The sequence below is a fragment of the Bos grunniens genome, chromosome 4, assembly GCF_055505025.1.
Source record: "Bos grunniens cultivar Pamir isolate PY7600 chromosome 4, Bosgru_T2T1.0, whole genome shotgun sequence".
Taxonomy (NCBI): Eukaryota; Metazoa; Chordata; class Mammalia; order Artiodactyla; family Bovidae; genus Bos; species Bos grunniens.
The window spans coordinates 105072626-105100400 of record NC_141168.1 but is presented as its reverse complement, the minus strand read 5'-3'; the positions used below and the strand labels follow the sequence as shown (position 1 = coordinate 105100400).

The 27775-nt window shown below is 41.4% G+C and overlaps 2 protein-coding genes across 2 annotated transcripts in view; one reads left to right on the top strand and one right to left on the bottom strand.

The window, feature by feature from the left end:
* Positions 1–2202: 2202 nt before the first annotated feature.
* LOC147374621 (uncharacterized) lies at positions 2203–27429 on the bottom strand. The gene is made up of 4 exons (XM_086398074.1): positions 27147–27429; positions 26125–26902; positions 25254–25327; positions 2203–2463 (listed from the first exon to the last, which is right to left on the bottom strand). The coding sequence occupies exons 1-2, from the start codon at positions 27427–27429 to the stop codon at positions 26448–26450; spliced, it is 738 nt and encodes a 245-aa protein (XP_086254200.1). The 3' UTR covers positions 2203–2463; positions 25254–25327; positions 26125–26447.
* C1GALT1 (core 1 synthase, glycoprotein-N-acetylgalactosamine 3-beta-galactosyltransferase 1) overlaps positions 26747–27775 on the top strand; it is a 44129-nt gene continuing 43100 nt past the window's right edge. Inside the window, exons 1-2 of the mRNA XM_086397719.1 lie at positions 26747–26882; positions 27338–27432. The gene's annotated coding sequence lies outside the window, so the exon portion shown is untranslated. The remainder of the gene's footprint in view (positions 26883–27337; positions 27433–27775) is intronic.

The window sequence follows — 27775 nt, the reverse complement described above, 5'->3', positions numbered from 1 at the left end:
TTCAGTCGTGTCTGACTCTGTGCGACCCCATAGACGGCAGCCCACCAGGCTCCCCAGTCCCTGGGATTCTCCAGGCAAGAACACTGGAGTGGGCCACCATTTCCTTCTCCAATGCGTGAAAGTGAAAAGTGAAAGTGAAGGCGCTCAGTCGTGTCCGACTCTTAGCGACCCCATGGACTGCAGCCTACCAGGCTCCTCCGTCCATGGGATTTTCCAGGCAAGAGTACTGGAGTGGGGTGCCATTGCCTTCTCCAAGACCCGGCACAGCCAAATAAATAATTTTTTTTTTCAAAAAGTCAAAAGAAATTTAAACATTAAAAATATTATTTGAGTTTAAAAATGTTATTGTTTCATCAAGAATGCTGTATTGATCTTTTGAAAGAGGTGCGTGCTAAGTTGCTTTAGTCAGGTCCGATTCTTTATGACCCTATGGACCATAGCTTGTCAGGCTCCTTTGTCTATGGGACTCGCCAGGCAAGAATACTGGAATGAGTTGCCATGCCCTCCTCCAAGGGATATTCCCTAGCCAAGGATCGAACCCTCATCTCTTACGTCTCCTGGCAGGTGTGTTAGGGTTCTTTAACACTAGCACCACCCGGGAAGCCCCTGGAAGAGGTAGATTATATCAAAAAAATTTTAAGGGGCAACTACAAGAAAAAAAAAAGTTTAGGCAAAATAGTAAAGCATTCTACATCTCAAGAGTCAAGAGGGCTATTCAAAGAGCAAAACACCGAAAATGACTGGTCTATAAGAAAGGAAAAGAAAGAAAACCACAGCATACTATAAAGGTTAACATCCGTTTTTTTGTTGTTGTTTTTTTTTTTAAATTTTATTTTATTTTTAAACTTTACAATATTGTATTAGTTCTGCCAAATATCGAAATGAATCCGCCACAGGTATACCCGCGTTCCCCATCCTGAACCCTCCTCCCTCCTCCCTCCCCTACCCTCCCTCTGGGTCATCCCAGTGCACCAGCCCCAAGCATCCAGTACCATGCATCGAACCTGGACTGGCGACTCGTTTCATACATGATATTATACATGTTTCAATGCTATTCTCCCAAATCTCCCCACCCTCTCCCTCTCCCACAGAGTCCATAAGACTGATCTATACATCAGTGTCTCTTTTGCAGTCTCGTACACAGGGTTATTGTTATCATCTTTCTAAATTCCATATATATGCGTTAGTATACTGTATTGGTGTTTTTCTTTCTGGCTTACTTCACTCTGTATAATAGGTTCCAGTTTCATCCATCTCATTAGAACTGATTCAAATGTATTCTTTTTAATGGCTGAGTAATACTCCATCGTGTATATGTACCACAGCTTTCTTATCCATTCATCTGCTGATGGACATCTAGGTTGCTTCCATGTCCTGGCTATTATAAACAGTGCTACAATGAACATTGGGGCACACGTGTCTCTTTCCCTTCTGGTTTCCTCAGTGTGTATGCCCAGCAGTGGGATTGCTTAAAAGCTTCTGCACAACAAAGGAAACTATTAGCCAGGTGAAAAGGCAGCCTTCAGAATGGGAGAAAATAATAGCAAATGAAGCAACGGACAAACAACTAATCTCAAAAATATACAAGCAACTCCTACAGCTCAACTCCAGAAAAATAAATGACCCAATCAAAAAATGGGCCAAAGAACTAAATAGACATTTCTCCAAAGAAGACATACAGATGGCTAACAAACACATGGAAAGATGCTCAACATCACTCATTATCAGAGAAATGCAAATCAAAACCACTATGAGGTACCATTTCACGCCAGTCAGAATGGCTGCGATCCAAAAGTCTACAAGCAATAAATGCTGGAGAGGGTGTGGAGAAAAGGGAACTCTCTGACACTGTTGGTGGGAATGCAAACTAGTACAGCCACTATGGAGAACAGTGTGGAGATTCCTTAAAAAACTGGAAATAGAACTGCCTTATGATCTAACATCTGTTTTTAAATTGAGATTTAGGGACACCGTAAAGAAAATAGCACCAAGTGATGAAATGTTTGAAACCTGTTAACTCGGGTTTTCTTAAAAGTTCATGCTAGCTAAGTTGAATAAACCTGTGATTGATATCTGATGAAAGAAGACACCGCCATGCTCCCTGGGGTTTTCTACATAATTTTTTTTTTTTTTTTTTGCTGGGGTGGGGGGCACACATCAATGAATCCTTTACTAGAAAATTAGCAAACAACAAATAGAAAATGATGCATCTTAAATTTTATTGGCAAAGACGACAGTGGAGAGGACGCTCCTAGAATTCTGCTTCGTCCTTCCTTCGCCCTTCCTTCCTCCCCTCCTTGAGGCCAGGGCGGGGGAAGAAGAATCTGAGTGACAGCAGTGCAGGTAGGCAGGAGGTGACTGGAAGCTTCTGAGGCTGCTGCTTCCTGGTTTCTATCGCACAGAGACGCAGCCAAAAGAGGGTTTGTTTTCCATGTAGAAATCAGAGGGTTTTGTTCCTTCATACTATAAATACAAATTTAAGTAGATTATAAAACTGCACAAATCTTTCACAAAAGGACTTTCATAAAAGAACCGGCTCTACAAGGTTCTACAAGACCAGAGATGCCACAAGGTAGATAGTGGTCCTCTTTTACTTCACACGCTCACTGTGCAGCTCTGCAGGGTATAAACGATGCAGCAGTATAAGCACTTTTTGGAAAAGCAGCAGAAAAACACAGTATTTTAGGTATAAAAGCCCAAGAAAGTTTAGAAAGAGGAGAAAAAATAATATACAAAGCTACCTGACTTTCATTGACTAAAACAATGAGGTTGATTTATTCAATCACTCTTTCAGCAAATATTTGTGAAATATGTAGTATGTGCCAGGCACTGTTCTAGACACTGGGGAGAGAGAAATAAACAAGATAAAGTTCCTGTTCTCTTGGGCTTTTCATTCTAATGTAGCAAAACAAACAATAAACAGAAGATACATAAAAAGTGTTTGAGTTCTACGAAGAAAGAAAATTCAGCATAAAGAAAGGGAGAGAGAGATTATGAATCTCTTTAGGTTTTATCCTCCCACTTTAAAGGTCTACCCCCAGACCAAGAACCTGGCTTATAGTAAGTACTCAATAAATCTTTTTTAAAAAATATTTATTGGTTATTTTTCTGTGCTGGGTTTTTGTTACTGCATGTGGGCTTTCTCTAGCTGTGGTGTGTGGGCTTCTCGTTGCTGCGGCTTCTCTTGTGGCATGTGAGGTCTAGGGCACACAGACTGCAATAGTTGCAGCTTGCGGGCTCGGTAGTTGCAGCACTTGGGCCCGACGGCATGAGGAGTTCCCCTGAACCAGGGATCAAACACGTGTCCCCTGCACTGGCAGGCGGACTCCCAACCACTGGACCACCGGGAAAGTCCTCAACATACCTTTGCTGAAGGACCTCCAGAGCTGTCGGTGGTTCCTGGTGAGCACAAATCCCCAGGGTGTTTGCTGGTGAGCATTCTACAATGTGACAGGTCACAGGGATCAGAGCAACTGAAGAAATTTCAAAGGAGGCATAAAACTTCTAGGGCCCTTCTCATGTGGTTCCTGCCTGGTGAAGCCACCCCTCTGCCCCCAAGAGTGACCCCAGGAACACAGGGAAGGGCAGGCCTCCTCATCTGGCCACCACATGGGGTGTGAAACAATACTCTCTCACAAAAGGTGTTCTCAATGTGCACTTCCTGGGCCTCAACTAATCCCCAGGACACCCCACCCACACTCCTTTAGGCCCTTGGGCACAAAAGATCTCCTACTTCTCTGAAAGCAGAATTATATTACCTTTGAGTAAGAGCCCAGAATTTCGAAAAGCCAGTTTATCTTCCCTGCAGGGTAAAAGGGCTGGAACTTAGAAACCCTGAAGGACAAAGACTTTCTTGATGCACCCTCAACACTGAGTGTGTTGTTTGTGTACGAATACCTACCATTCTACCATTCCTCACCTGCTCACCTGCCCCTCCTTTTTTCAGTGGACCATCACCTTGCTAATCCTGTTGTTTGAACACTGGCAGAAATTGAAATGTTGCTGGAACTCAAAATAATGTAACTGAATCAGGGCTTTTACGGAAACAAAAACGAGACAAGGCCAAGGCCCTAAAGAAGACAGTGTTTAATCAATTATAAATTATATAGCTATGCCATTTGTATTTTGTCACCCTGCTTATTTAACTTATACTCAGAGTACATCATGAGAAACGCTGGGCTGGAGGAAGCACAAACTGCAATCAAGATTGCTGGGAGAAATATCTATAACTTCAGATATGCAGATGACACCACCCTTATGGCAGAAAGTGAAGAGGAACTAAAGAGCCTCTTGATGAAAGTGAAAGAGGAGAGTGAAAAAGTTGGCTTAAAACTCAACATTCAGAAAACGAAGATCATGGCATCCGGTCCCATCACTTCATGGCAAATAGATGGGGAAACAGTAGCTGACTTTATTTTTCTGGGCTCCAAAATCACTGCAGATGGTGACTGCAGCCATGAAATTAAAAGATGCTTACTCCTTGGAAGGAAAGTTATGACCAACTTAGATAGCATATTAAAAAGCAGAGACATTACTTTGTCAACAAAGGTCTGTCCAGTCAAGGCTATGGTTTTTCCAGTAGTCATGTATGGATGTGAGAGTTGGACTGTGAAGCTGAGCACCTAAGAATTGATGCTTTTGAACTATGGTGTTGGAGAAGACTCTTGAGAGTCCCTTGGACTGCAAGGAGATCCAACCAGTCCATCCTAAAGGAGACCAGTCTCTGGGTGTTCACTGGAAGGACTGATGTTGAAGCTGAAACTCCAATACTTTGGCTACCTGATGCAAAGAGCTGACTGATTTGAAAAGACCCTGATGCTGGGAAAGATTGAGGGCAGGAGGAGAAGGGGACAACAAAGGATGAGATGGTTGGATGGCATCACCAACTCAATGGACATGGGTTTGGGTGGACTCTGGGAGTTGGTGATGGACAGGAAGGCCTGGTGAGCTGCAGTTCATGGGGTCGCAAAGAGTCGGACATGACTGAGCAACTGAACTGAACTGATGCCATTTGGTTTTAGAAAAGAAAAATGAAAGTGAAGTCGTTCAGTTGTGTCTGACTCTTTGGGACCCCATGGACTGTAGCCTACCAGGCTCCTCCGTCCATGGAATTTTCCAGGCAAGAGTACTGGAGAGGGTTGCCATTTCCTTCTCCAGGGGATCTTCCTGACCCAGGGATCGAACCGGGGTCTCCCTCATTGCAGCCAGATGCTTTACCATCTGAGCCACCAGGGAGAAGGGAATAGCTACCCACTCCAGTATTCTTGCCTGGAGAAGAGCCTGGTGGGCTATGGGGTTGCAGAGTTGTACATGACTAAGCAGCACACATGTATGCATACTAAATGCCATAGGAGTGTATATACCTAGATGGAGGCTTATAGCCACAAATCTATACACTGATTCTTTTAAATTTTCATGTCAGTTGAAGGGTACAACATCAATGGGATTTTTACTAATTAAAGAATCAATCATTTCTATTTTTAAAAATAGATACTATTATTAAAATGCTCATTGCACTAAAATATATTTTTAGTAATGGTTCTGAGAGAAGTTTGGAGACAGAAGTACCACATTTATAATAAAGAGCAAAATGAGCTGACCGAATTGTTAAAATCTGCAAAGGTGATACTTGGCTGACCAAGAAACAAGAGCATTTCCATGTTCAAGAACCAATATAACTTGATTAAAGGTAATCAAATGGGCTAATGGTTATGTTAAGTAATAAGTCAGAAAATGACTCAAGGTCAAGTGCATAGAAAAAAATGGTTCCAAGAAAAGTAACTGCCTAAGGTGAAATAAAAAAACGGGATAACAGGGGCTTATCTACATAATAGCAATATAGTATTAGTTAGAAAAATATCATCTCTGCTATTCAAATACAGAAGTAAAACAAATTTGATACTACTGTTATGCATATCTCTGGAAGGAAAGATGTAAATCTAAACTCATGCAAATTTAAATATACATAATATAGATGGAAACTAACATTTGAGGGTTTTTTAATACCAGGCATATTCATTATCCTATTTCACCTCCCTCAAAACACAATGAGATGGACATTAACTAATCCATTTTACATGCACTGAAATTATCTCACAGACAGGTTTTGTAATGGACCCAAATTATAAAACTAGCAAGTATTGGTAATGGAATTCAAATCCAGGTCTGCCCAATTTCAAAACCCTTATTTATTACACTTCATGTCCCAGTTCTTTTATGAGCTCAATTAAACAGGCCCTGGCATGTGAGACTCAAGCAAGGGCTCTAGGAGCCTGGGGTGGAGTGGAAGAGCACTGCACTTGGGGCTGTGGAGTCAAGAGCCCAAGATATCACACAACAACAACAATAATAGTGATAATTATACACTAGACTCCGAGACAGAATGAAGAGTCAAGAAGAAAGTGCAACAATTTATCATAAAGATGCCAACCAGTGTTACCAAGAGATCCTGGTCTCTTTGGACACTCTTCCTTTCAAAAACCCCCAGAAAAGGAGGGGGGAGGGGTTTAACACCCAGAGGAGTGATATGGGATGGAAGGAAAATGTATACCATACTCAGTGAGTGTGTGTTAGGGTGTGTGTGTGTGTGTGTGTGTGTGTATGACTTCCTCTCCAGTATAAAAACACTCCTTTTGGTATGGCAATATTAAAAACTAGTCAGATGTTCTACGATGGTACTCATCACATTTTTTGACCCCTAAAAGTTACACTAACAATAATACAGCTAACATTTACAAAGGGATGGACAGATGCCAATATCTGCACTACAGTGATGTTCATGCATTATCTCACGATGTTCTCACAACCATCCTATGATTTAGCTACTCTTTTTTTTTTAAATCTTAGGATAATTGCTTTACAATATTGTGTTGGTTTCTGCCATATATCAACATGAATCAGCAACAGGTTTACATATGTCCTCTCCTTCTTGAACCTCCCTCACATCCACCCCCTTAGGTCGTCACACAGCACCAGGCTGAGCTCTGGGAGTTGCACAGCAGCTTCCCCCAGCCATCTATTTTACACGTGGTAAAGTACATGTTTCGGTGATCCTCCCTCAATTTGCCCACCCTCTCCATGCCCCATCTGTGTCCACAAGTCTGCTCTGTATTTCTGATTTCTAGGGCAGCCCTGCATTTTTCTAGATTCCACAGATATGCATTATATATGATATTTGCCTTTCCCTTTTTGATTTTGACTGAGGTACTCTTTGTTTTTCACATTTCATGAGAAAACTGAGATTTAGAGAAGTGAAATAACCTTCTTAAATGAATCAGTGGCTACTGACAGAGCTGGGAATTCAATCCAAGCAGTCTACTATTCAGACACTTACTGCTATTGGTAAAATTTTAAGTTATTAGTATCAACTATCTAAAACTAATCCATTTGTACTTGTTCAATAACTGGACACATAATACACATTAAAATTCACACTAGCCACTTCCCTAGCAGTCCAGTGGTTAAGACTCTGCACTTCCAATACCAGGGGCTCAGGTTCAATCCCTAGTCAAGGAACTAAGGAACACATGCCACAAGGCCAAAAAAGAAAAAAAAGGAAAGAAAATAATTGCTGGATATTTAAAATATATTAAAAAAATATTCAAACAAAATATTTTTGGCCTCTATCTCTCTATGACAAAATCAAGAAAGTTATTTCCTCCTCAAGGGGTTTACTTAGGATTGGGGATATATTTAACATAACAAAACAGGAAAATCTGCTCTGTCAGCAGAAGCTCTTCTAGCCACGATCTTATCTGTTTTTGTGTCACATACGCAACACCTGTCTCTGCCCCTCTGCTACACGGTGCCTCCTGTCACCGTATCTCTTACTCATGGCTACGGATGTGGCCCCCTAGTTCTGTTGGAGAGGGTGCCAACAATACAATACGGAGATGCCAAAATTGGATGTGGCCCTGGGGAAGAGAGAGGCCAAACATATTTGCCTCCAATTTACTTACCATAGCCACTTTTTCCCTCAGCACTCAGCGGTTCTCCCCCACTCTCATTTCCTCTCTTTTTCCCCACCCAATGAAAACCCCATCTGATGATACTACCTTCAGGTTTCTGGAGGTACCAAGGAGCTATCACTAATCAGTTTGGCAAGTTTAAGATTTATATCAACCAAATATAAAGGGAGAATAAATTAGAGACAGACAAAAGTTAAACTATTTATTGTTTGTGCTCGGTCCTGTCTGACTTTTGTGACCCCATGGACTACAGCCCACCATGGAATTTTCCAGGCAAGGATGCTGGAGTTGGTTGCTATTTCCTTCTCCAGGGGATCTTTCTGACCCAGGGACTGTCTCCTGCATTGCAAGCGAATACACTATCACTGTGCCACCTGGGAAGCTCTATTTATGTTAAATGACTTGAAATTATCCAATGCTCAAGAAAGTAAAATGGAAGGTAAAGATGAGGCTTTGAGTGAATTTTCCCCATTTTTCTATAATAAATTGTTGTACATTTTTAAAGTTAATGAAAAACAATTGTGGCCCAGTTTTCATGTTTCCCTAACTGTCCTAAGCTGTATGTATGAATATTTGATTTTATCTTTCCTTTAAAAGAGACTTTGATCTTTGTGCCTGAATGTCCAAAGAGTTTTTCTTTACTGTCCAATCTTACCAGAATATTGGTATTGACAACTCTGGGTTCATTTTCCAAGATTAACGGTGTGCTCTTTCAATGTAGATGTTCATTTTTTATAATTTTAAGAAAATCTTGCCCTATGGAATTTTGTGTGTTTTGTTCCATTGCTTTCATTTTCCTCCTGCAATATAAATGGGACTTATGTTGGATCTTCTTTTCCTGTCTTCTGTATTCTTTTTTCTATTGAATCTCTTTTCTTTCTTTTTAATTTCTGAGTTTCCTAATTCTATTGTACTACATGCTGTTCTTTTGTAGTTTTTATTGTTTTCTTGAGTTCTTTTAGATAATTGTTATATTATTTAGTTTTTAGCTGCTTTTTGATTGTATATTTTTCTGAAATGCATTATTTAGTCCATTTTTTAAAAATTAGTATATTTATTGTTCAACAATATTCTTTTCTGTTGTTCATGTATAAATAATTTGAGTGTGCTGTGCTTTTAGAAAATGGTTCCCTTGTAGGGGATTGAGAGATACCAAGGTACCTTTCCTACTTTTACTGCTTGAGAGCTCTCTCTTCTATTGTTATCACAAAGAAATAGAAAGATAGAGAGACAGATACACAAATATATATTCAAATAGCCTCTCTGTGTAGTTATTCCCATTTTCTGAGATCTGCCTTCTGTGGAGTCCTACATCTCCCCACTATATGTGATCCTTTTCTCTCCCTTTGCCCTCAGAGTTCCTGTCCTGATCAACTTGAATCCTTCTCACAGCAGCATTTTCCTTAGGAAAGGAGTTTCATTAGATATTTCTGTCTTCAGCATTTCAGTCACCTCAGTATCTTCTAATCTCTTCACAGTCCCTCAGTGTGGAGCTGTGTTCCTTTTATTCCACTCATGCATAACTGGAGTCTGGAGCCTTCTCCTTTCACTGCATTTCAGTCTCCTCAGTATCTTCTGATCTCTCCCTCAGTGTAGAGCTGTGCTCCTTTTATTCCACTCATCCATTACTGGAGTTTGGAGCCTTCTCCTTTTCACTGCTATTCTCATAACATTCACTTGCTGAAAATCCTATTCATGGAGGGACTCTCTCTTTTTGAGGACTTGTTGGCAACTGCTGTATTGCGGCGTTTATAGAACCATTAAAGCTCTTTCTCCTGTACTAGCTCTGCACAGCTACTAAACCTGGGCGTGTTCTGCATTGATCCTGCTTCATTTGTGGTTTGGGTGAGACAACACTCGCTGGTGTTCTGAGGTTAGTGTGGATGTTTTTGGTTGGTCTTCTGGAGGATACTGTGAATATAATTTTTCTTTTGCTATTCTAATTATTTAGTATGTTTTTAGGAAGAGATCACAAAAATTAAAAAGCTTTACCATCGTGATTTTGCCCTGACCTAAAGTCAAGATGGGCTTATTTTTAAATCAAGGAAACAGTTACAGATTCTGCATCATTCTGTTATCTTGACTGGCTTCTAAGAATATAGTTACTTCCAATGGAGTTTCTGTTCAACTTAGCTGAATATTTATTAGCCTCACTAAAGATATTCCTTCGAAGTATAATCAGCCTCTATCTCAGAGTTGCCTGACTCTAATATTGCTTTCCTTTTCCTCACCAACTCTCTTCAAACTATAGCTTCCTTCATTAGCTAGCCTCAGTTAGAATATATACATATGTGTTCTGAACAATTTCTTCAATCAAAGAGATTCTTTTTCCTTTAAAATTAGACTTCATTTGAGAACTTCCTTATGCTAAAATTATTGTATTTTCCTCCTAGGCATGTTTCAAATTGTTCTTTATATTGCAGTAGCTTCAGTCAGAATGCTTTCTTTAATGTTCAGAGGACTCACTAAATTGAAAATGGCTTCCTCAAGTTAATATTGCTGAACTTTGCAGTACATTCCTTCCAAATGAAGACTGGCATATTCAAGCCTGCTACCCTCACACTGCTGGAAATGACATATTTCTCTGATGAACAGAGGAAAATTACTACATTTCTCTGCAATTTTGTAGATTCTTCTCTGTTCTTAAGAACTTATTAGAATGCCCCCATCCTTTTCTCTAAAGAAATGAAATTAAATGGGGTTGAGGGGTGGCAGTGGGGAGACTGGTCTCTAGTCTCTAGGAATCTACCACAGGGCTCTGTACTTAACCTCCTTCAGTTTAATCCAGTCAACATTCAACCTTTCACGAGTACCTCCTGTGTGCTACATTTTGTGTTAAGTAGAAAAGATAAGAAATTATCCTCCAAGGGGGCACTGGAGTTAGATGCGGGTTAGAACCCACACCTCTTGTTCACTAGCAGGTGACCTGAATTAGCTGTTTGATCCCACTGAGTTCAATTTCCATATCTGAGTGTAATGAGTCCCACACGATATAGCTGTCGTAAAAATTTACACATACATAAATACATACACAAATGTATACATATGTATATATTTGTATATTTATAGACATATACATGTATATATATAATTCTTAAAACAGCTATAATAATGTTGGAAATAGGTATGTATGTAGTAGGCAGTACTCAATAAATGTTTCTTCCTTTTGGACAATGTTACAATGCACTTGTAATTTGAAAATGTTTCTTCCCCCTTTACCTCTGCAAACACAAAATGAATTAAAATGGACTATGTTTTAAGATACTCCTCCTATCTCAAATTGTGTGATATTTGTAAAATGTATTGAGACAACCAGCAGGGTTCTTGGTATGAGGTCATAAACTCCTAAGGGGTTCAGAGAGTTTTTGCACCTTCTGAAATTGCATGCAAATTGGGTATATTTGTAAGTTACACATTTTTGAAGGGAGGCAATTCATTGCTATCACCAGATTTTTAATGGGATTGAGAAACAAAAGTCAAGAATCATGAGGGTGGTTATAAAAATCATGGCTGGGATTCACAACAGACTGTATATTTTTGGAAGTCACACACAGTCTACAGTTTTGTATAAAAAAGTTTCCTTTTTTATAATGCTTTGCACAGAGCCAGAAAGAGTTCAGAATGTAAACTTTAAAAAAAAAAAAAAAAGAAAAAGATCCTAATAGTGACAATGTTTTCTCTACTAGGAGTGGGAGGTATAAAAATTGGGGCTGAAAAATAAGAGGCAGCCCAAGTACTGAGAGCAATAAAAGACCAGAAAGCAAAGAAAAAGAAGAAGAGAAAAACTAAAAATCCATCCCCCCCCCCCACCCCAAACAGAGGAGAAGGAGCTGGGGAGGAGGAAAGATTTATAGACTGGAAGAGAAACAGCAATGCAAAGAAGAGAGAGAAAGGAAGTGGTCTGTTCATTGGACTTTCCTTCCCCAATAATCTCAAGGCAAATGCTCCTTAGAGATCCAGTAGAAAAAGACGTTTCACAGACTGAATGAAGGGGCATGAAGTTCTAATTTTAGCTTGATTTGATCATGATGCCTTTGCCAAGCCATTGTTTTACCACCTGCATTTTCTTTATCCGCAACATCTAGATGGTTAATGTTATTAATAGTAAGCCAGAAGAAGTCCCCTATCTCTGTGTGAGCTGTATTTCAAGAATTCATTTTAAGGTGATCCAACTCAAATATGGATGCATTTTCCTCAAGAAACAGTGTTTAAGCAGTATCACAACCATTCATATAAACACACAACATATAATGGATGAAAAAGGGAACAAGCCTTTCAGTCAGCTGGGAGCTTGGTAGGCTGGAGCACAGCTTTTTTCATTTCCTTTCTCATACTCCAGGGAGCTCTGTACTCACTCGTGTTAATAAATTGGGGGATATGTCTGCACTTCAAAGATAAAACCCAGCAACACCATAAAAGGCCATTTGTACATGAGAAGCAAAATGAGTTAAATTTCCTCACCTTTATTCCATGCTTCAGCTCTTTCCTGTCTGACATGTGTGTGCTTCTTGCCACTAGGCACACTCCACATTTTATAGTGGTGGTGTTTAATCACTAAGTTGTGTCTGACACTTTTGAGACCCCATGGACTTTAGTCCACCAGGCTCCTCTGTCCACAGGATTTCCCAGACAAGAATACTGGAGTGGGTTACCATCTCCTTCTCCAGGGGATCTTCCCAACACAGGGATCAAACCCACATGTCCTGCGTTAGCAAGTGGACTCTTGACCACTGAGCCACTCCACCGTTTATATTGAGTACAAATTTCAGTCTCTTCACAGAATGGAGTTCTGGTTCTTCTGAACTCTAGAAGTTTCTTTCTATTCTGTGTTTGTATACCATCCTCAATTCCCATTGAGATCTTTCAGGCTTCAACTATAAAGTGCTATCTGCTCACCAGCCTCCCCTTTCCATCCTCAACCCCTACCCCCACCATTCCCCCCCATCATTTATGGCCCTAACCGAAGTCTAATATATAAGGGAACAGGGAATGCAATCTTGACTGATAATGCTCTAATACATATATTAAGTGGCTGAAACAGAGCAGAGAGAGAGACAAAATGCTGTGCTATTTCTTTTGAGAAATGAGGAAAGAAAGACTCCTATTCTTAGTCTGGAAGTAGAAAGATGGATATAGAGACAGAAGGGGAGGAAAACAAAGATGGTCTTGTGTGTCTGCTAACCTGGATCCACTCAGTAAGAGAGACTGTAAATCCAGTTCAAAATTGAGGTAAAGTACTTGACTCTAAATTGGCTCTAAAGGATGGACTTATACATGCAACTCATTCTAGAGACGAAAAGGATGAAAAAGAGAGCATGTGTCCAAGGACACATCCAAAGATGTACAGTAGATGCAGGGATTGTATCAGAGAAATTAGTTCCTGAGAACAAGGTTAACAGATGACAGAAGGAAGGCAGAATTCTTTCCTTCTGTTTGGGCAGAATTGCCTCCATATACATACATGGCACTAATCAGAAGTAGTTAATATTGAGAGAAAAATAATGAGCCATAATATACAATCAATTTAAATAGAATTTAAGCTACCATAAGGTTAGGACAAAATAATGGGCAGTAACTTCCATTTTTGTAAGAGTTTAATCATTACTATTTCTGCACTGTCAGGTGTGCAGACAATGTTACAATAGATTGAGTCTGAATTATTTGCGAGTAGACTATTAGCCAAGAGGACTAATAGAACAAGTGTTCTGTCGACATGCACCCACTCTCAATAGAGAAAAACTCAAATTCCAAGAAATAGTTGCTCTTATTTTTGGAGGGTCATCCTAATCCATAGACTCACAAGGCTTTAAACACCGTGGGGTGCGCTGCAGGGAGGAATACTTTGGAAATCACTTCATTCAACTCCTCTACTTTCAAAACATTGCCTCTTGGATGAAAATCACTTATGTATATTTCAGTGTAGAAATCTTTATAGTGACTATCTTTGTTTGCTAATAAAATATGTAGCAATAAACTACAGTATTTGTCATAAAGATATTTCCTTTCAAAAACCTTTGGTCAGTCCACTTATCATCATTATTATACTTTTTTATAAAAATAGCTAGCATTTATTGTGGAGAAGGCAATGGCACCCCACTCCAGTACTTTTGCATAGAAAATCCCATGGACAGAGGAGCCTGGTGGGCTGCAGTCCATGGGGTCGAGAAGAGTCGGACACGACTGAGCGACTTCACTTTCCCTTTTCACTTTCATGCATTGGAGAAGGAAATGGCAACCCGCTCCAGTGTTCTTGCTTGGAGAATCCCAGGGACGGGGGAGCCTGGTGGGCTGCTGTCTATGGGGTCGCACAGAGTTGGACACGACTAAAGTGACACAGCAGCAGCAGCAGCAGTAGCATTTATTGGGTACTTGAATATTGCAGGCCCTTTGCAAATATCCTCTCATTTAAACAACATAATAACTCTAAAAAATGGGCATCATTGTTTCCCTTTTACAGTGGAGGATCATGAGGCTCAGAAAGCAGCTGTTAAGTCTCAAAGCCAGGATTAAAGCACCTTTTACCTAATCTCCAGTATTTATCATGGGGCTTCCCAGGTAGCACTAGTGGTAAAGAACCCACTTGTCAATGCAGTAGGTGTAAGAGATGTGGGTTCAATCCCTGGGTCAGGAGGATCCCCTGGAAAAGAACATGGCAACCCACTCTAGTATTCTTGCCTGGAGAATCCCATGGACAAGGAGCCTGGTGGGCTACAGTCCACAGGGTCTCAGAGTCTGACACAACTGAGCAACTTAGCACTCAGTATCTATCAGGTTGTATCACCATGGAAACATTTTTTAAAAAGATACCAGAAAGATAGGAAAACATGAATACTGTCCATACTTACTTTAGTAGGTGATTTTTCAAGTTTCCTTAAAAGATGTGCACAATCCCTATTCTCACTGCAGCACTATTTACAACAGTCAGGGCATGGAAGCAACCTTAATGTCTACTGACAGAAGAATGGCTAAAGAAGATGCGGTACAAATACACAATGGAACAGTACTCCTCCATAAAAAAAGAAATAATGCCATTTGCAGCAATATGGATGAACCTAGAGACTGTCATACTGTCATACTGAGTGAAGTCAGAGAAAGACAAATATATGATATCACTTACATGTAGAATTTAAAAAGAGGCTACAAATGAATTTAGCTACAAAACAGAAATAGAGTTACAGATGAAGAAAATGAACGTATGGTTACTGGGGGGTATGGGGAGGTTAAACTGGAAGATCGGGATTGACACACTACTATTAATATCTATGAAATAAATAAGGACCTATTGTACAGCACAGGGAGTTCAATACTCTGTAATGGTCTCTATGGGAAGAGTGAATATATGTATTAAACATATATATGTGTGTGTGTACATATAGTGATGGTTTAGTTGCTAAGTCATGTCTGACTCTTGTGACCCCATGAACTGCAGACCACCAAGCTCCTCTGCCCATGGGATTTCCCAGACCAGAACACTGGAGTGTGTCATGTATAACAGATTCATTTTTCTGTACACCTGAATTAATACAACATTGAAAATCAACTGCTGCTGCTAAGTCACTTCAGTCATTTCCAACTCTGTGTGACCCTATAGACGGCAGCCCACCAGGCTCCCCCGTCCCTGGGATTCTCCAGGCAAGAACACTGGAGTGGGTTGCCATTGCCTTCTCCAATGCATGAAAGTGAAAAGTGAAAGTGAAAGTGAAGTCGTGTGCGACTCTTCTCGACCCCATGGACTACAGCCTACCAGGCTCCTCTGCCCATGGGATTTTCCAGGCCAGAGTACTGGAGTGGGGTGCCATTGTATGCAAATACCTTGATGTTTACCCTAAGGCAAAGACAGTTATAAAGAAGCCTGGCATACTGAAAGTATTTCAGAATTCTACCTCTGATTAAATATAAACAACCCAAAAGCTTCAGTAATTGTCCAAATCACACTGAACAGCATGATGAAATGATTATGGGTTCATCTGTGATAACTGACAGCACTGGCTCCTTGGATCTATTTCTCCTTATTTCTCATGTGGAGCACCGAGGTTAATGCTTGAAGAGGTGACTCCAGGTAAACAGAAGTCATTCACAATTGTATTATCTATGAACCAGAGACATTTAAAAAGAAGCTTGAATTTCTAGAGGGTTGAGAAATAGCTCTCCTCTTGCTTTAGGTTTTGTCATAGGCTGAGTTCCATATATAGCTTATTAGGGAGTGCTTTTGAGGTCAGTGCCTGTGAAATAGAAAAAAAGAAATAAGACTGGACAGAAGGAGAAACTATACCATGACGCAATCTTAACAGAGGCCTTAGTCAATCCGGCGGGGAACTCTGACGACAGAACGGCTCTAGACAACATTATATGTTGAGGTTGGGAGGCTGGGCTTTTATACCCCTGTGCTAATCAGTCACTGGATGTGGGTGCCCTGAAAGAAGGCATGATCTTGACTTGAGGCAGGTACCTGCATCTGAGGCAATTCTCTGAGAGGGCTGACACCTGATGGCTATCTGTTGGCAGCACTCCCAATAGCTGGGGGAATAAGCCTTTCAGTCCTGAAGGAAGACCAAAGCAATGCACACCATGCCCACCTCAGGTATGCTGCCTTTGATCACACGCACAGTGTTGTTTTTATTATTTAAGACGTCTAGAGTGGATCACCATAAAACGCCCCAGGAATGCCCCAGCTTGGTGAGGATTAACCTTGCCTGTCAACTCTATTGGGCACTTAGGTATTTCCTTTAGACCAGAGACATTCACTAGAAGGACCAAACAGTGTCTAAGAAGTTACAACTTAGTCAGGCTGCTGTTTTTCTGTGAGCAGGACAAGAAGTCACAGTAATCAGTTAGAAAAAATGACCAGATACCTGAAAGACAGCAGCCGGGTCAAGACAGAGAGACCAGGTTGTGCCCACTCATCTGTGTAAGAGGATGGGCAACCCTTGTACAAGCGGATCTGGGACTAAATAAAGATCTTCTATGGGCTGCATTTAGTCAAAAGGCTGTAGTTTGCTGACACCTCATTTAAAAGATCAGTGTTAAAAACATAGGTAAAACATAGGTAGAGTCAAGGAATCTGAATGGTTTCATTTGCATTCAACACCAGAAGATTTTTATCTGTGTCCTTGGGCAAGATCCTAAAACTCCCTGTGTCTCAGTATCTTCATCTATTAAATTAACATAATAATAGTGCCTGAGTTATAGGGTTAGGAGTATGTGAGAGTGCAAGTTCAACACTTGTCTGGCATGTATCAGGTTCAGCAAGTAATTTTTGGAATTGTTATTATTGTTATATTTATTACCATATCAAGTGTAGTATTTACATTAAGCCACTATTAGCCTAAATTTTGGAGGCAGAAAAATAAGAAAACAGTTCATGTGAGTGGTTAAAATTTTAAAACAATAATCAAGAGAAAAGTTGTATGAGGATTCTTTGTACTATTCTTGCAACTTTGTAAAATCTGAAATTACACCAAAATAAAAATTGGAAAGACTTTGACCTACTTTGCTGGGATTATCTGGGATAGAAGTAGGCATCTAGGAGACTTGATTATTTTTATGCTGCTTCAGTTCAGTTCAGTCGCTCAGTCGTGTCCGACTCTTTGCGACCCCATGAATCGTAGCACGCCAGGCCTCCCTATCCATCACCAACTCCGGGAGTTCACTCAAACTCACATCCATCGGGTCGGTGATGCCATCCGGCCATCTCATCCTCTGTTGTCCCCTCCTCCTCCTGTCCCCTTCTCCTCCTGCCCCAGCATCAGAGTCTTTTCCAATGAGTCAACTCTTCGCATGAGGTGGCCAAAAAGTTTTATGTAATTCCACTCATTTTATCCCTTTAGTTGTTTGTCTATGTTTTCTATTAGTTCTTTGAGCATGTTTCAGGACAGTGGTTTTAAAATCTCTGTCCAGTAATTCCAATGTCTGGACTTCCTCAGAGATCAGTTCAGTTCAGTCGCTCAGTCATGTCTGACTCTTTGCAACACCACGGACTGCAGAACACCAGGCTGCCCTGTCAGTCACAAACTCCCAGAGCTTGCTCACACTCATGTCCATCAAGTGGGTGATGCCATCCAACCTTCTCATCCTCTGTGGTTCCCTTCTCTTCCTGCCTTCAGTCTTTCTACCAATTTATTTCATTCCTTAGAAATAGCCATACTTTCCTGTTTCTTTGTATGTTTTATTATTTTTTTTTTTAATGAAAACAGGAAATTTTACTATTGTAGTATGTACTTGGGACTTCCCTGGTGGCTAGAGGGTAAGGAATCCGCCTGCAATGCAGGAGAGCTGGGTTCAATCCCTGGGTTGGGAAGATCCCCCGGAGAAGGCAAGGCTACCCACTCCAGTATTCTTGCCTGGAGAATTCCACAGTCAGAGGAGCCTGGGAGGCTACAGTTCAGGGGGTCGCAAAGAGTTGGATACAACTGAGCAACTTCCACTCACTCACAGTACGTACTTGGAAGGAAGGTTCTCTCCTTTTCACAAGGCTTGCTACTTTTTGGTTGCTGAAAGGCTGTAGCAGTCAGATTATTCAATGCTGATCCCAAACTATTAAAAGACTATATTCTTTGTAAATGTGGTCACTGAAGTCTGTTTCTTAGCTTGTGTTCAGCTAGTGTTTTGACAGAAATGTCTTTGAACGCTGGGAACCTCCGAGTCTTGGCAAATTGGCACTGATCTTCAACTTGCCAGGCTTGCACTGTGCCCAAGGATGAGCCCAAGAAAAAGCTGAGGGTCTTCTCGGGTGTTTTTTGAGCATGTGTCTTATCCAGGGCACATACATGGTTTTCTAAATTCCCCCATTTACAAAGTTGCTTTTATTTTTAACAATGTTTAAAAAATATTTATTTTTATTTATTTGGCTGTGCTGGGTCTTAGTTATAGCATGTAGGATCTTTAATCTTGGTTGAAGTATGTGGGATTTAGTTCCCTGACCAGAGATCCAACCCAAGCCCCCTGCATTGGGAATGAGGAGCCTTAGCCCCTGGATCACTAGGGAAGTCCCCATAGTTGCTTTTAAATGTCCTAATTTCCCAAAGAAACTCTCCCCAGCTTTTACCTTAGCCAATCTACTATATGTTTCAACTATAATTTCTGACCCAAGTATCTGAAGATTTTTCATTTGGCTTGCAGTATTTTCAAGCTTTCTCCTGAGTTCTGAGTGGAAGACCGAGCGTCGTCCTTTAGGCTGCTCCCTGTATTACTCTGCTTGGGCTGCTATAACAAAATAGCACAGCCTGGATGCCTTAGATAACAGACACTTCTCATAGTTCTGGAGGCTGGAAAGTCCAAAATCAAGGTTCCTGTCAATTCAGTTTGTCTTCTTACTGTGTCCTCACATGATGAGGAGACAGGCAGACAGCTTTGGAGTCCCTTATTCTTACAAAGGTACTAGCATACAGGATGACAGTCTCACTGTTATTACTTCATTTAACCTCTACCATGGGGTTCCCAGGTGGTGCAATGGCAAAGAATCCACCTGACAGTACAGGAGATGCAAGAGATGCGGGTTCGATCCCTGAGTCAGGAAGATCCCCTGGAGGAGGAAATGGCAACCCACTCCAGTATTCTTGCCTGGAAAACCTCACGGATGGAGGAGCCTGGCGGGCTACAGTCCATGGGGTCGAGAAGAGTCGGACAGGACTGCGTGCGTACACATACGTGAAGGGGCAGTGGTAGTGGAAGGACAAATAAACCACCACAAAACCTTCCTATTATTTTGAAGTGCCTCTTTCTTGATTCAGTGCTCATGTGGTGGCTGTAAACATTCAACTGCTTTCTAGAGCTGTCACAAAACTGATGGTTTCTGCTTATTTTTCAATGTTCTGTGGAAGAATGGGAGTGGGAAGCTTCCTACTCTGCCATTTTGCTCTTTTCACTCAAAAGACTGAAATTTTGCGTGCTTTTCAAAGATTTATGTTTTCCTCAGGCCAAAGCTTTCAAAAGGCTTTTTACTTATAAATGAAAAGAATGATTCAGATCACTCTTAAATGAAGTGATGAAATGTGTTTTAAAGAATGGAAAAATTATCCACTCAAACTAACTTAACAACAAAAACGTGTAACTTAATATAAGAATACAATGTAGGTATTCTTGGATCTCAAGAGCAATTGGGCCATTAGTGGGATGGAGGTCATGGGAAATCTGAGAAGCTAGAAAATGAGTCTCCTCCCTTTCTTTCTCTGTCTCTGTGACAGCACCAAAGCTCAGGGTTGTTTCTCAGATAGTCTGCTTCATTTCTCTCTCCATCTGTAATGGGTTCCCCTAACTTGGGTTCACATGTTTGGGTTAGAAGCCCCCGTTTGTGTTGTAGTTTCAGTGTTCAATACAGAGCAACTAAAACTTCTCTTCCAATTCCAAATCCTCAGAGGAAAGGATCTGATTGAGTCAGATTCCTTCAAGGATCAAACTCTATCCAATCAAGAAGGGACAAGGGTCCTATAGTGTGTATGTATATATATACATGCATGGTTAGAGAGACCAAACCTCTAAATGGGAATTGGAGGAAAAGCAAGAGAGTTCTTCTCAATGGATGATGGGCAGAAACCCAACAAAGTATCTATCCAACCCATTCCTAGATCTAAAAACCTTTAAATACAACTTAAGAGAAAGAAGAAAAAAAATTGTGCCACTTTACATAGCTAAAAATTGTCAGTTTTTTACACTAACAGAGGTAATGAACACATTTATAAATAATGTACTGCTTAGGAATTTTAAAGCATCACCTACTTCATTTACAACAAATGTTTTCTGCTTTTGTTGAGCCACCAGGGAAAATAATTAAGGCATATTCTGATGCTTATTCCAGGGAACTAGAGCAACACAGGATAACCCCAGGGAGCCCAATCTTCTAAGCTGAGACTATTTCTCCGGTTCCTCAGTGCACACGTGGCAGACTCTGCTTTCAAGCTAATAACTTGTGAGTCATGCTGAGTCCTCTTCCCTTGAGGTTAAAAGTATTTCCTAGACTTTGCTTTTTTCCTTATCTCCTCCTCTATTCTCCACCTTTATCTCCTTCACATGTCAGTCAATTCAGAAAATAACACTAGCCTTTCCAACTGTCTCAAAATCTTGGTTGATTTTGTGCACATGTAGCTGCAAGGAATAAAAACTGTTTGGAAAATGCTCTCTCGGGTTCCACAGACTGAAAATACTGTGTCCTAGCAGGAATTTTTAATGAAATGAGAAGCTCCATTGAAAAGCATGCTGTCTCCAGAGGAGGAAGCTCTGTCTCTTTTTTCTTGGGTTCTTCTCCCTATTCAAGTTAATAAAGATGGTAGGTAGTTGGGGTCATCTACAACCAAAAATACTCTGCTATCTAGTTAAGTCTGTAGTTTCATCTAATTTACAGTTATAGCTGAATAGCAGAAAACACAACAAACCTGGAAGTTTGGACAATTCACCATTACATTATCAAGACTTGAATCTTACACTTAAGTCTTGTCTTACTCATCCTCATATATTTACCTCTGGACTTAGCCACATCACCAAATTGTGCATTGTCTGTAATTGTATAATGTCTACCTCTGATGTTCCATTTTATAATGCTTTCCCTTTTGTGCCCAAGGCCTCCTCTATGAAAGAGAAAGACATGTTTTCTACTATTTATTTTCTTGCTGTTGGGTGCAATTTTGCTCTAGAATAAAAGCTTAGACTCAAACTAAATTATTGGTTAAATGTATGTTTATTACTAAGTATGTTTAACTACCACTGTTACCATAAAGAGGGACACACACCCAACCACAATTACAAATTAATTCTTGAAAAGAGAAAGGTGCCAGTCATAATTATGTATTCTTTTTAACCCGCAATAAAATTTCAACAAGGTAATAAAATGAGATCTGACATATAATAACTTACCATCCTGCTATACTCTTAAATCCTAACTTCTTACTATGAACAATACTAATATTTTACAAAGTGTTAGTCACTCAGTCGTGTCCAACACTTTGCGACCCCATGGACTGTAGCCTGCCAGGCTCCTCTGTCCGTGGAATTCGCCAGGCAAGAATACTGGAGTGGGTAGCCATTCCCTTCTCCAGGGATCTTCCTGACCCATGGATTGAAATGCTATCTCTTGCATTGCAGGTGGATTCTTTACCATCTGAGCCACCAGTAAAAGTAGTTATTACTTCTTAAAAGAAAAGTTTTCATGGTACACACTCCTAAAATATTTAACTTATGAATCTAATGCAATTAAAAGAATGATATAATCCCTGTCACATATAATCCCACTGACTACCTTTTGAGGCCAGTCAGGATTACTTTCTCCAATTTATCAATAGGAAAGTTGAGATTTAGAGGGCTTTGATAACTTGCTACTCAGCTAATTACTGATAAAACTGAGAACCTTAACTGAAAAAGAACAGATTGTTCCTAAACCAGAAGAGAAGGTTGCACAGAAGAAAAAGATATCCCAGAAGAAATTGAAGAAACAAAAACTTATGGCCCAGGAACAAATGGTGCAAAAAGTGAATGCAAATAATAGTAAAAAAAAAAAAAAAAAAAAAAACTGGGAGCATCATTCACATCTCAAGAGTTCTACTGCACTATTCATTATATGTTTCTTCCAGGACTGTCATTGTTCAGATTTCAATAAGATTCACAACTCATCTCCCTGTGATCATGTCAGAAAAGCCTTACACAATACAGGTGTCAGGGGTCAAAAATAATACAAGCATGGTATGTTACCCTTTAAGTGAAAAAGATACTACATTGTACTTCATTCAGTTGTTTTACTCATTCAAAATAACAAATAATCAAATACCTAGATTGTGCTAGGTAGACTCCACTATATCCAGCTTTTTAGTAGTTACTTTTGCTGCACATGGCTTACAACAACAAACATTTATTATTTTACACTTCCTGCAGACTTGAATTTGGGAGTGACTAAACTAAGTGATTCTGGCTCATGGACTCTCTTCAGGTACAATAATGATACTGACAAAGGATGTAGTTATCTGAAGGCTTGGCTAGGCTGAAGGGATCTGCTCTCAAATTCACTCACATGGCTGTTTTCAGGAGTTCTCAGTTCCTCACTGAATATTGGCTGGAAGCCTTAGTTATTCACAACATGGGCCTCTCTCTAAGTTGCTGAGTGTCCTTACGACATGACAATTACCTTTCTCCAGTGAGCAATCCCAGAGAGAGCAAGAAGAAAGCTGGCACATATATAGTCTCCACTTAGAAGTCACATTACAACATTTCTACATTCTCTTTATGAGAACAAGTCACTAAGTACAGTCCAAACTCTAGGTGAGGGGAATTAAGCTCAATTTTTGAAAGAAGAAGTATCAAAGAACTTGTGAACATATTTTAAAACTACTATACCAGTAGTTTTAATTTAATTTATAATTCAATTCAATTTATATTAAATTCTAAATAATTTAATCTATAGTTTTAGAAGTTTAGTTGCTCAATTGTATCTGACTCTCTGCGACCCCATGGACTGTAGCCTACCAGGATCCTCCGTCCATGGGACTTTTCAGGCAAAAGTACTGGAGTGGGTTGCCATTTCCTTCTCCAGAGGATGTTCCTGACCCAGGGATCGACTCCAGGTCTCCCACATTGTAGGCAGACGCTTCTACCGTCTGAGCCATCAAGGAAGTCCATTTAATCTATACATTATTATATAAATATAATTTATAGAATGTAATCTAATTATTACTAAAGAGTTGTTAATCTAATTGTAATATTTGGATATTTAAAGGAAAACTAAGTTTATTAGAGAGTGGTTTTTTGTTGTTGCTTGTTTCCATTTTGTGTTCCCATTTTCATCTTACCCTGTTTATTAAAAAATTCTACCTATAGTGCTAAATAATGACTTTTCCTATCTTTTTATGCCAATTAGGAATTTTATTCAGTGCTTATAACAAAAACAACAAAAGCCTTAAAGAGAACGGATTTATTTTCCTTCACATAACAACAAACCCCTTCATATAACAACAAACCCAGAAGTGAGCAGACCAGGGCTGATAAGCTGACCCTTCAAAGCAATCACAAACCAGTTCCTCTGGCTATGCTATTATTTTGTTACTGTGGTTGAAATAGGGCTGCTCCACATCTAGCATCATATCACTGTTCCAGGTAAGATAAAGGACAGGTATAGGTCCAATGGCTAACAGGAAATTTCTTCCGTAAAACTTTGAGCCTCTCCTAGCAACATCTGCTTTCATTCTGCTGACAGGTCACATGGGAAAACATGGCTTATAGGAGCCTGCGTAAACAAGTATTTTTAACTGGACACAGTCACCCTGAAAAAAAGTCAGAGTTCTGCAAGTAATAGAGAAAGGATTTTGTATAGAATCAAATCAACTATCAGTCTCTACCACCTTGCTCCAAGGAGCTGTGACACACATTACTGAAACACACTCCAGATAGATAAACATACCGTTCAAGGTTAATCTGTGTTTCAAATGGGAGAATATGGTCATTTTGTGTCTCACATATAAATTATATTTTTCAAAGTAACCACAACTTTCTTTTTTTCTAGTTGATAATGAAGAAAAATTGGCTGACATTAATGTCACTTCAAGGAATTTATTCAAGAAGACAGCAGTACAGTTGTGCAAAGGTACATGCATTAAGAAACTCATCACAGAGTTGTTTAAAATAGTAAACATTTGGGGAAAAAACCAGAAATGAATCAATAGAATACCAGTTAGATAAACAGTGGTACATCCACTTCACACTATGCAACTTTTAAAAATGATGTTATTCATGATATATTGTTCATGAAAAAAGAACTGTGTACAAAATAAAATCCAGTGTATCATACACTGTATTTCTATACATTTATATATTTTTATTCTTAGAGACGTCTGGAGTATAACATGAATTTTTAAAAATTGTTATCTCTGAATTATGGCATTTGGAAATTTTTTAATATTTGTTTCAATAAGTGTACATTGCTTTCATGAAAATAATAGCTATTTTCAATAATACCTAGAAGGGTAGGAGGGGCCTGATTTGATCTGGTAGTTCTATCAACATATCTTCTTGCCACTAAGAAAATTATCTTAGACATGCTGTAGCTGAGCTTACCCTTGGAAGGGTTTCCTATATTTGCTCACTGGAAAAAGATTATTCCTTATTCCTTATAAATTTTAATAAAATTAAAATAAGAATCCTGAGGCATTTTGTTGTATTTTGCTTTCTATTTGGTACATTTTGACCTCGAAGGGTCTCTTTTCCCTGTCTCACAGTGGCTGTGGAAGGCAAAGGGGGTGAGGCTGAGCAATAATTACATACAAGTTGGGGAAGAGAGAAGAGATGGAGGTGAGGATCCAACAGAGCACTAACCTGGATATCACATACTTGCACTTCTCTTCCAAAACAGGCTTCTCAGTTTACCTTTCTGACCTCAGTTTTCTCATCTGAAAAAATGAGAGGTTTGGATAAGAATCTAGATGTTTTAAAGTTCTTCCCGAAGATTCTTTCGGATCTATCAATGATATATCCTGGTAAACTACACTAAAGCTGAATCTAAACAAATAAAAAGGGAACAAGGACTTCCCTGGTGGCTCAGACGGTAAAGCGTCTGTCTACAATGAGGGAGACCCGGCTTCAATCTCTGGGTTGGGAAGATCCCCTGGAGAAGGAAATGGCAATCTACTCCAGTACTATTGCCTGGAAAATCCCATGGACAGAGGAGCCTGGTAGGCTACAGTCCATGGGATCGCAAAGAGTCGGACAAGACTGAGCGACTTCACTTTCAACAACAATACTTTAGTTACATTGTTTACTATTCCTCTCCGGCGTGGTAAGTAACTTGCAAAGGTTACACAGCTAATAGGTGGCGGGAATCAAGATTCCAGCCCAGAGGCCAAGGCACTAAAGAACTGCCTAGGAAGCAGGGTAGTTTTCTCACCCTCAAACTAGGCTTTGTTAGATAACACCAGTAAAGTCAAGACTTGATCTTACCTCCTGACTGCTGTGGGACTGCCTCAATCGCTTGAGGGCTCCTAGCTCTATAATCCAAAAACAGTTTTCTGATACAAAGTCCCTTTGCCAAGTAAAGGTGAGACGGTGAGGTTTTGGAGAGCTCCGAAGAAACTCTTCCGGCCCACTGCCTGACAGCAGTGAAGTAATTACGGAACCAAAGACCATGTGTGCCTTCAGGAGGCTTTGTGGTATAATTAATTGGGTTCTCAGCCCCTGCTCATTCACATACCTGGTTACCCAACACTCGTTTGCGTACCTCATCTTGCGTATTTCCTCTCCTTAAGGCCAGAGAGGTACTGAGTTAAGAGAATCGGGAGGAGGGGATAACAGGGGTAAAAAGAACGGTTTAAAAGCAGGCTAGAGGCCATAAGACTCCTGAAAGGGAAGAGCTTGTGTCTTGGACAAAGGTCCCAAGGGTATTCGCAGCCCTGGTCCCTGATGTTTCACTGCTTTGGGCCCTCTCAAGATCCGGAAGCTAATGCAAGACCCTACAGCACCGCGATGAAGGTGGAGGCCGCCACGGAGGTGCCGCAAGTGGGCTGTGACTACCCCTCATAGAAGAGCCGACTTCCCAGACCCCTTCGCACAAGGGCGGGGCGTGAGCTCAGCCGCCAATCCCCGCGCCCGCACGTCGCCGTAGCCCCGCCCCACCCTGCCCCCTCTCGCTCCGCCCTTCCCTGGGGCTGGTGCGGCGGCGATGACGTCAGCGCTAGGGGACCCCTGGGTGGCGGCTGCGCCGTCGGCGGCCCGCGGCCGGAACGCGCTGCGGGGAGGGGCGGAGCGAGCGGGCGGGAGCTTGCGCTGGGCCCGCCTCGGCCGCCGCCGCCGCCGCCGCTGCCGGGGAATAATCTGGGCGGCAGCGGGCGGCCCCGGCCAGCAGCCACGAGCCACTTCTGCGGCTGCCGAGCAGAGCGAAGGTCGCCGGTCTCGTGTCGTCCCCCTCTCCGCCCCCCAGGAGGGGCGAGAGGGAGCCGAAGCTGATGTCAGGTACGGCCGGCGGAGGCGCCCTCAGGCTGTAGGTCCAAGGTCTCGGGTCCCCTCGCCCTTCCCTCTGGGAGAGTGAATGTAGGGGGAGCGTGGAGGGTGGAACCCCACCCCTGGCGCCGCCAAACAGGTGTCTCGGAGTCGCTGCCTGGTCTGGGGACGTGCGGGCTCCTGAGGGAGGCGCGGGGCACTTCCTGCTCCCGGCGTCTCCGCGAGCTGCCAGTGGGGCCGCCTGCCCGCCGGGCCGCTATTTTGTTGACTTGTAACCTCCTGTTAGTCGCAGGTCCTTCCCTTCGCTCTCTGGTGCCCCTCGCCTCTTCGCGCGCCGCCTGCCGTCGGGTGGCGACGGTGAGGCGCGGGCTGCGCTCCGGACCGCGCGGCTGGACCACTTAGCGGTCCTGCCCCGCCGGGCCCTCCCCCCGCGGAGCTGCGGGCGCTCAGGTGTGGGCACCTTCCAGGAGAGCCGCCGGGCTGCCGCGTCGCGCCAGCGCCCAGCGAGCCGGAGCCTTGCGCAAGTGCTGGGGGACTTCCTCTGAGCTCTCTGGATCATCAGGTTTGTCTGGCTGATTTGTTCTTGTTAAATTCCCCTGCCCCTGACAGAATAAGCTAGGCAGGTGTGTTGCGGCATTGCTCCGTGAAGGACGCGGGACGAGTGTTTTCCTTCTCGCCTTCCTCTCCCACCAAATGGGATTAATAGATGCTGACAAAATTGACTTTACAGCTTTTAATTTGGGTACATTGTCTGCTCAGAAAATGAACGAAATGTAGGGGTGGGGATTTATTCTTGCCCAGCACTTACCCTCTCTATTATTATTTTCAAAAGACTGGAACTTAAACATCACACGCCTTGGAAAAGTTGACTGGATTTATAGCCTAGTTCTCTCAGTGCCTTGTAG

What these genes read in the sequence shown, in the direction of transcription:
- LOC147374621 (XM_086398074.1), bottom strand. Translation starts at nt 27,429, where the DNA reads ATGATCCAGAGAGCTCAGAGGAAGTCCCCCAGCACTTGCGCAAGGCTC. An exon ending in GGACCTGCGACTAACAGGAG is followed by an intron (nt 26,903 to 27,146) that starts GTTACAAGTCAA and finishes CTACAGCCTGAG; the next exon opens with GGCGCCTCCGCCGGCCGTAC.